Source organism: Plectrocnemia conspersa, unplaced genomic scaffold (genome assembly GCF_051122295.1).
Source record: "Plectrocnemia conspersa isolate PC_06_02 unplaced genomic scaffold, ASM5112229v1 ptg000005l, whole genome shotgun sequence".
NCBI classification, from domain to species: domain Eukaryota; kingdom Metazoa; phylum Arthropoda; class Insecta; order Trichoptera; family Polycentropodidae; genus Plectrocnemia; species Plectrocnemia conspersa.
In genome coordinates, this window is record NW_028277169.1 from 28,559,854 (window position 1) to 28,569,740 (window position 9,887).

At 31.8% G+C, this 9,887-nt stretch overlaps 1 protein-coding gene across 6 annotated transcripts in view; it reads left to right on the top strand.

The window, feature by feature from the left end:
• DAAM (disheveled-associated activator of morphogenesis-like protein) overlaps positions 1-6,143 on the top strand; it is a 115,213-nt gene extending 109,070 nt beyond the window's left edge. For 4 of the 6 annotated variants that reach the window (XM_088186907.1, XM_088186906.1, XM_088186903.1 and 1 more), the window contains 15 exons: positions 808-975; positions 1,045-1,278; positions 1,347-1,716; positions 1,784-2,011; positions 2,077-2,411; positions 2,486-2,641; positions 2,741-2,815; positions 2,888-3,214; positions 3,308-3,447; positions 4,294-4,455; positions 4,525-4,704; positions 4,921-5,044; positions 5,111-5,347; positions 5,411-5,596; positions 5,673-6,143. In XM_088186907.1, the coding sequence (XP_088043033.1) occupies positions 808-975; positions 1,045-1,278; positions 1,347-1,716; positions 1,784-2,011; positions 2,077-2,411; positions 2,486-2,641; positions 2,741-2,815; positions 2,888-3,214; positions 3,308-3,447; positions 4,294-4,455; positions 4,525-4,704; positions 4,921-5,044; positions 5,111-5,347; positions 5,411-5,596; positions 5,673-6,017 (3,267 nt within the window). In that variant the 3' untranslated portion in view covers positions 6,018-6,143. The remainder of the gene's footprint in view (positions 1-807; positions 976-1,044; positions 1,279-1,346; positions 1,717-1,783; positions 2,012-2,076; positions 2,412-2,485; positions 2,642-2,740; positions 2,816-2,887; positions 3,215-3,307; positions 3,448-4,293; positions 4,456-4,524; positions 4,705-4,920; positions 5,045-5,110; positions 5,348-5,410; positions 5,597-5,672) is intronic. The other 2 variants (XM_088186908.1, XM_088186905.1) reach the window with 1 other exon arrangement.
• The last annotated feature ends 3,744 nt before the right edge of the window (positions 6,144-9,887 follow it).

Sequence of the window (9,887 nt, forward strand, 5' to 3'; positions counted from 1 at the left end):
TTCGATCAATTATTCGAATATTCATATAGTTAAAAATCGAGCGAATAATTCGAATATTCAATTGAGAACCCTGCTAATAACATAGAGATCATGGATTCGTGTCCTCCCAGCAGACTTGAATTTTTATTTAATAAAATGTTCTATAATAATAAAAAGCCGGCCTAGCGGCAAAGTGACATCTATTGCTTGTAAATTATAATACATAATAGTTTATAATTAATTTTATAGATGGCACCGATTCCCAGACTTACAATCTAATAGTTAATACTTATTGTTTGTGTCTCGTTGACTTCGTTGGTGATGATTTACCTCTTTGTAACGCATTGGGCTTACGCCAGTTAGGATACAACGAGAGATTAAAAATATTTCAATGGCGAAAATAACAAAGCGAAATAAGTTACAAAATTAATTTTCTTAGAATTATGCTTCAACGTTTCCATATAATTTGTTACTTTATAAAAAAATGTTTAATAAGACACTACATTAAGAATAATTTATTGTTTTTATCTTTAAAATAGTATTTATTTATTATTTAAAAAATTGCTAATGAAAAATAATTTAGAAATATTCTCTGTTTTATCAAACATTTTGTTACCATAAAAAACTTAAATAATTATTTTAAATAAGCTTATTATAGATATAATTCATTTGACAAACAAAATGTTTATTATTAATAATAATATATAGAGACATCTGCTGTTGAAAATGGAAACAATTGCGACACATTATTTTTAAGTATCGCTGCAATAAGTGTTGAATTTCATTTGACGAATAACAACCATGAAATAAAAAAATCTTAATTTGCAGGAGGAATTGGATCTCACAGCACCAAACAAAGAGGCGATGCTGGGTCTCCCGGCTGCCAAGAAATGGCAAATATACTGCAGCCGGAGACCCGCAGGACCCGTTGCTCCTGGACAAGAAGCTCCGCGTGCTCCCGACGACTACGTTCTCATCCTTCGACAAATACTCAACGTAAATATAAAATCCTTGCATTAATATAAACGCTGTTCAATTGATTTCAAAGCATGAATCACGTTACAGATGCTCGAAACTTTCAAGACAATGCCGGATGAAGAACTACAACAGAGAATATCACAAACGGACGGACTTAAAACAGCTTTAAGAACGTCGACGCATAGCTTTGTATTACAATTCATAGAACTGGACGGATTGAGTGCAATATTGTATGTCTTAGAAAAAATGGATTACAGCACAACGCAATCGAATCTGCACACAAGTCTGATCGGCTGTCTCAAAGCTCTCATGAACAATTCAGTAAATATATTTTATTATTAAAGTATTTTATTGTTTTAAATTTATATTTCATACTATTTTCCTTTTAGAATGGAAGAGCTCATGTTTTAGCACATCCGACTAGTATTAACACAATAGCGCAGTCGCTCAACACCGAAAACATCAAAACTAAAATAGCAGCTCTTGAAATTTTGGGAGCCGTTTGCTTAGTGTCCGGCGGACATAAGAAAGTCTTAGAATCTATGGTGCACTACCAAAAGTATGCTTATGAACGGACACGGTTTCAAGGGATCATTAACGACTTAGACAAATCGACTGGAATATATAGAGACGAAGTTAACTTGAAGACTGCTATAATGTCCTTTATCAACGCCGTTTTAAACTACGGTCCCGGCGTTGAGAGTTTAGAATTTAGATTGCATTTAAGATATGAATTTTTGATGTTAGGAATACAACCAAGTATGCGCGTTTATTGGTCTATTACGTGTACAATATATTCATTTAACTTTTAATATATAATTTTTAGTTATTGATAAGTTACGATCGCACGAGAACGAGACACTCGACAGACACATTGACTTCTTTGAAATGGTGAGAAACGAAGATGAGAAGGAGTTAGCTAGACGTTTCGATAAACAACACGTGGACACAAAGAGTGCATCGGCCATGTTTGATCTGGTTCGCAGAAAATTGAGCCACACTGCAGCTTATCCGCATCTCCTATCATTATTGGAGCACTGTATTCTATTACCATGTGCGTATTATTATAATAAACTTATTTTATATTTATTTTTAATCAATGTTTAATTCTCTTTACAGTGGAGTATAACTCTCATCCCCAACATTGGCTCTTACTGGATAGAATCGTTCAGCAAATTGTACTCCAAACGACGATGAACTCTGCCAATTCGACCAGCTCTCAAGAGAACATTAACGAAAAAGCATCAACGCTTTCGATCGATCAATCGGTTAAAGGAAACGGATCGATACACAGCGGCTATAAGATAAACGATCCTGATGTAACTCCCATTAACATAAATGTATCAGAAATAGTGCACTTATTGGCCAAAGAAGAGGAATTGGTCGCCGCTAGAACTAAAGCCGATACTATGGAGAAAGAAAACGCCGATATGACTGAAAAACTCTCTAGAAAAGTAATGATGATTTGTAATATATTATGATATTTATTTTTATAAAAAAAAACTTATTTATACTATTCAAATAACAGGAGCATGAGCTTGATTTGAGAGGCCAAGAAAAAGAAGATTTAGAAGCTTCAGCGGTGCGATTAAAGGAAAGATTAGAGCGTGAATCAACTGCTCATGCTGACGCTGCAGCGAAAGCTAGGCAGGCTGAGCATAGGATTGCTCAACTTGAACATCAAGTATTATATTATTTTTATTAATTTTTCATTAACAAATTATATGTGGAAAAATAAACTTTAATATGATATGTACTTAATGTTTATTAATATTTAATTTAGGTTGCCCAAGAAAGAGCAGAAAGATTAAGATTTGAAAAGCTCGTGAGTGAAGGAAGCATTCCTGATGATGCTAAGGTATATTTGTATGAAATTATCTAGTTGTGATGAAGTTCTGCAGATCTGTTAAGAATCGCATATATATTTTAGGTTATAAATCTGAAGAACACAACTTCTGAAGTTACGTTTATGCCTCCTCCGCCACCGCCACCTACTCCACCGTGTGCTCCACCTCCTCCGCCAGCAGCTCCATTCTGTCCACCACCTGCAATGCCTCCTCCACCACCTAAAGAGCAAATCAAGAAGAATATTCCACAGCCGGGCAATCCTTTGAAGAGTTTCAATTGGAGCAAATTACCGGATACAAAATTGCACGGGACTATTTGGTGTGAATTGGACGATACAAAACTCTATGACACAATGGAGTTGGAGACCATCGACCGATTGTTCTGCGCTTATCAGAAGAATGGCGTAGCGGTACGTACACTTTTGATTCAATCACTCCTATTTCTGTAAGTAAAATACTAAATAATAAATTACTAATTAAAAAATGCATTGTTTTATATACAGAATGATGGCTCTGTTGAAGACCTAAGACAACTCGGTACAAAACCGAGGACTAAAATACTGTCTGTCATTGACGGTAGACGAGCACAAAATTGTACCATTCTATTATCAAAATTGAAGATGACTGATGAAGAAATATGCAGGTTTGTTAATTTTTGTATGATTGGCTGCTCAATCCCACTTTACAAAGCTTGCAGTTTTACAAATGTTTTTTATTGAATTTTTCTCATCTAATGGAAAAGCATTAATCATAAGTTGAATCCTGTCACAAATAGCACTTTTCCTTCTTTATTTTTAATTACTATGAAAAAGGGCGAATTATAGTCGCTTTGAAACTAAAAAGTCAACCGTTAATATAGGTTGCTAATTTAACAGGGAATTATTTTGAGAGATATGTGCATTAAAATAAATACTTTGCTCCATAAAATAAATTGTTTGTGCATTTATGTGAGGATTTTTTTTGAAAAAAGATTTGTTGCAGAGAGTTCAATAATTGGGATGTTAAATGTAGTAAAATATGTTTAATTAATAAAAGATAATTTTAATTTAGACAAAAACATTATTTAAAAATGATAATAGAGATATTTTTCTGATGTGTTAAAAAAATTTAAGGATTATTATACCTGAAAATATACAAAATGTAGAAAAAACTAAAATTGATTGCAAAAGTTTAATAAGACCAACATAATTGAAAGCTGGCATTCAAATATACTAAGACCCATAAATAAAAAATAGCATGAGAGTCTGTTTCTATTAAATGTCTATTAACAATTAGCTATATTAGCTAAATAAATTATTAAAATAAGAAATAAATTATTCATAAGGTGCTCACTGTTCTGACCAATGCTCGCTCGCTCGCATCTAATCTTTCAAATAGTAATGCACAAACAGTATTTTAAATATTGCGCATTTAATTTATATATATTAATAATGCATTGATTTTTATGAACCAAAATGTTTGAGAGTAATACATTATATATTTTTTTCAGAGCAATTTTATCAATGGATAGTGGCGAACAGCTTCCAATCGATATGGTTGAACAATTGTTGAAATTCACACCTAGTCCCGAAGAAGCCGCTCTATTGGAAGAGCATCAAGATGAATTAGACAACTTGGCCAGAGCCGATAGATTCCTCTACGAAATCTCAAAGTATGTTTGTAGTATATACTTTGTATGTATTGTAATATATGATAATGTATTAAAATAATTGTTTTACAGAATACCGCATTACCGTGAAAGAGTCAGATCATTATTATTCAGAAAAAGATGGGGTGGAAGTTCAGCAGAAGCAGCATCTAGAATATCAGCTGTACTACGAGCTTCTAGACAAATTCAAAGATCTAGGCGTCTGAAGCGTCTCCTTGAAATTGTTCTAGCACTCGGAAACTATATGAATAGGTATTATTACTAATTTTTTAATAAATTTTGATGATGGTTAGAGATTGCTTTATTGTCTGAAGATTAATATGTTATAGAATGTTTACAATCATGATAAATAGATATAGTAATTGAATGTCGGATAAGATGTGAGACTTGTTTTGAAATGAAAGATCGAAGAACTATGAAGTACATTATAAAGTTAATGGATCATTAATAACACTTATTTAATTGCAGAGGAGCCAGAGGAAATGCTTCAGGATTCCGACTAGCTTCACTTAACAGATTGGCTGATACCAAATCAAGTCAAGCTCGAAACACTACTCTCCTTCATTATCTAGTCCAAATCTTGGAAACAAAAGTAAATTTAAATAAAAAAATGAATGTCATCTATCAAATTGTGGTTTTTAATGAATGTATTATTTAGTTCAAGGATGTATTGTTACTGGAGGAAGACATGCCACATTGTAGAGAAGCTTCTAAAGTATCATTGGGACAGTTGGAGAAGGACATGGCCACTTTAAGAACGGGATTGGGAGATATTCGTCGCGAGATGGATTATCATAGGCAGCAAGGGTCGGCCAACGATCGGTTCTTACCAGTGATGGAAGAATTCTTCGCACAAGCGAATTGTAAATTTACGGAACTTGAAGACCAATTTCAGGTATGTTAAATAAATATTATGATAGAGTATTTTCTGAATTAATTTCTTCAATATGAATTACAGGATATGAAGTCGAGATTTGAAGGTGCAGTGCGATTGTTTGGTGAAGATGCTGCCACAGCCCAACCGGAAGAGTTCTTCGGTGCCATAGAAGCATTCTTAACGTCTATAACTGAAGCTCGTGCCGAAAATCAAGCCGCAAGAAGGCGTCAAGAAGAAGACGAAAAGCGGTTAAAGCAAGAGCAAGAGGTTAGCTTTTAATAATTGCTACTTAAGAAGTTTCTTTAATCATTAATTGATGATATTATTATTATTAATTTTTCAGTTGAAGAAGCGCACAATGGAGAGAAAACAAGCGTCTAGTCTACTTTCTTCGGTCTCCAAATCGCTTGGATTGTCGAAATCTAACAATCACTCAAATGGTACAGTGATTCATGTGAACGGAGATTCTGGCCGCGATGCTTTACAAACAAACGGTCAGGCAAAAGGAGAATTCGATGATCTGATATCAGCGTTGAGAACCGGTGATGTGTTCGGTGAAGATATGGCGAAATTCAAGAGGGCTCGCAAAGGATCCAAAGCGAGTCAAAAAGCCGGTAGAGATTCACCACCGAGGGGCGTATGTCGCGAAGATTCCAGAGAAAGGGCACAAGTCGGAGGAAGAAATTAAATATGAATTCTTATTACCACTTTGTTATACTTTTACATGTTTGATATATAATATAATTAGATGTTGTAGACGATGCAGTAAGAGTAAACATTTTTTATATTGATATTTAGATAAATATTATACAAATATATTAACTTGTGTGTGTTTAGTCAAAATACTCTAAAGTCGTCCTGAATCTCGAGTATAATAATATAAATATGTATGTAATGAGTAGTTTTAATAAGTGACTTAGTCACATGTGTTCATTATATTGTGGTCTTCTCAAATAATGGCACATATTCAACGGTGAATTGGTTGTGTGGAATTGAAAGATTTAAAGCAAAACATAACGTTCCTATAAACATAGGATGATGCGGAAATAATGTTTGTTTTATTTTTTATAAGAGTGATTTAATGTAAATATTTTATTTATTATTATTATGTTGATTTTTTTATTATAATTATAGATATAAATCAAACCCATTGTATTATAGAATGTTTTGTTTTAAAATTTATATTTTAATTGTAATTTGTACATAAATAATTGCTTTTGCCATATATGAATTACTATATTTTAACTATACGTTATAGTTCTATTACGTATGTATGTTTAAATTTTTTTTTTCTTTATACTTCGATACTTTGTACGTATTACAGAATTAAATCATTCCTGAAAAGTTGTCCAATTTCTGGCTATATAAAGAACGAGGTACATTATAATATATTTATATATGCATATCGTCGTGGTAACTGCAATAGGTTGTATCATGTCAAATATACCAATTTTTACAGGAGAGACTAAAAACATTCCCATTTTGCATATTCTCGGCTGCTTTTATAAATTAAATATCACGATTGATTGTACTACAATATTGCTACCTATTGCAGTTACCACGACGATATATTTTCTCATTTCTGCCTATATAAAAGACATGGTATTAATTGTTTAATGTATTGTTGTAAAAATAACAATGAAATATTGATTCACATGTATACTGACTGAATTTTAATAGAACTTTTTTTATAAAATAAAACACATTACAGTTAATGTTTTTTAAGCATTTTTTGATGAATTTATTAAATGAATTTTGATATAAATAGCCACATTTAAAAAATAAACTAAACGTATGATGTATTGTACAAATTAATTAAATTTTTGATAACATATCTTTAAAAAAGTATCTTTCAAATTTAGCATGTTTAAATGTGGCTCTGTAATAGTAATAAATAACAATAATAATAGCCTCGCTTATAAAATTTAGCAACAAAAAAACTTTCCATTATTGACATTTAATGTATGCATTAATATTACAAAAATATTTATAATAGCCTTTTATAAAATAATATATATATATATATATACTATATATAAACAAAGTCGATGTAATCATGTACTTTATCCAAATAAACTATATGAAATGAATTATTAAAAATGTTATAGAATGTGTGTATGATTTTAATGCCGTTTAGGGTATTAATAATATAAATTATAATAATCAGATATTTTATTGAAATATTTTAAATTTGCATTGCTTTATTTTTCATATTTTAATTATTAGCTAGTTTTTTTATTGAACAGGATATAAAATTACCATTATCATAGTCATTAGCCGTATTTAAAAAATATGTTCACTTACATTTTACACTCAATTAAATAATCCTGAATACGCATTTTTAATGGAATTTGATAAATATTAGATTTTATATAATAATATTACTGGCTTTTGTATTTTTGTATATATTTTTACTTATTTTTTAAGTTATTTATAAATGCATTTTCAATAATAAACATTAATAAATACATACATATATATAAAAAAATAAGGGGTGTTTTATTTTTTTATACAAATATGATTCCAAACGACCCAAATTCTTCACAGACTTTCTATTGGATGTATAGCGAGCTACCCTAAAAACCAACTAAAGGCGCTTCCATGCCCTCTGTGAGTTCTAAGCGAACCCATGATGACGCTTGCCCTTTTTATAACTCCAGTGCTTTTTGAAACACCTTTTACCGACAGATAAATAATTGATCACTTGTTTCAAGTTACATAGCAACCATTTCTCTTCCCTATCCCAATTAATTTTTTAATACATCTCCAACAAATATAATGATGCCAGGAGACCATTAATTATAACGTGCTGGCGTTTGTGGTCGTCTCTAATTTCTAACAACTCAGTAAATCAAGCGGAGCATCGGTTCGCACACAGCGCCTAACCAGGTATATATATACACGTACATATAATACATGTTCATAGACGGAAGTTCCTGCGCCATATAAAGCTACGGATGGGTGGTTTTCCCTGTCTCATACTTGCAGAAATTCAGTTTTAAACCTCAGAACACGTCTGTGCGGTGCGATCTGGGTACATTATTTCTGCGCGAAATCTATCACACTTATTTATTCGCCTTAGTGAGATAAATTTGATTATTAAATAAAGTATCTGCAAAGATACATATTGTTCATACTTAATAATCAATTTTTAATTTATTGATTTATTTCGTTATTTTTTGTGTATTATTATATCAATTCCATCTATATTTATTTAACTGTATGTGTTTATATATACATATATATATGCAGAGACGTCATTTCAGCTTTTTTCAGGGGGGGGGCGCAAAAGTTGACCAGTCTGCGATAATGTTTTAAATATTTCTATTTCATTAAGATTCATAGTATTTCATTAAGTGACATGCATTTTTCTGGCCAAACTCAAGAGTTTCCTGTATCTAGTTTACGTCAAAATCAATAAAATCGTGCCGTCGCCATCGCAGTGAAAACGCTTGATTATCTAGTGTTCATATTAAGACTTTTTTAACAATATTATTACTTATAATAAGTGATAATCGAATGAAGCCTATCTAAACCAAATTTTGACCAATAGGAGAACGCAAAAATACAATTATCACTTCTCAGAAGTCAAAAATCCATGACAAAAACAATAAAATTGTATTGCTGCCATCGCAGTGGGAACACTCGGCAACGAACGTTCCCAGTGCGATGGCGCTAACACGATGTTATTGTTTTTGACGTGGATTTTTGCCTTCTGAGAAGAAATAATTGTTTTTGCGCTCTTCTATTGACCATAATTCGGTTTGAATATACTTTGATATGCCCTCTTATATTAGAAGATCATATCGGTATGGATATCTACCATATTCTTAAAATAGTGTTATATCAAAGTGCAGACTAACTATGGAGCAATATGCGAGAAGCAACGTCTGTCTGTATTTCTTCTTCTGCTTACTTTCCCATGAGAAATTAGTTGGTTTAGTTAGTATTTTGGACTTAACATTACAAAAATTGAAAAAATATAATTAGTTTTACAGCTTTCATTGGGTTAGGTTTGGGTTTGACAGCAAATGGACGTTTTGCAGCTGTCAAATTGAGTTTCATGTACATTTTAGAGCAGTATATAATTTTACTAGCGCCGATCAATTAAATTATTATTTCGCTAGTATAAATATAGTATATCTACCGATGAAAATGTATTTAGACTTTATTAGTAAAAATATAACTTCATCGAAAAATACATACTCACTGTAAAATTTGTACATCTCATGTAAATAAATAATGATAAGTACGTAAATTTAAGCATTGGTCAGGATATTTAATTATGTGAGGTATCTAATCTTGTTGCCAATTTATACAATCCTTCTAAGTAGATTCGTTGCAGAGAGTTATTCATGTGGTGTTAACAATTTTGACCAACGCTCGCTCACACCTAATCTGCTTAGATTTTAATACATATTTATGTAGCAAAACGTTGTTGGCCGCTTTCGTAGAGATCGTGGCTAAACGCAGCGGAGAGTTTATAGCCATTGGTTTTTGATTGTGGCACCGACATTCTTAACAAGTACCAAAAAAACATGCTGCGTAATTTTTGCAT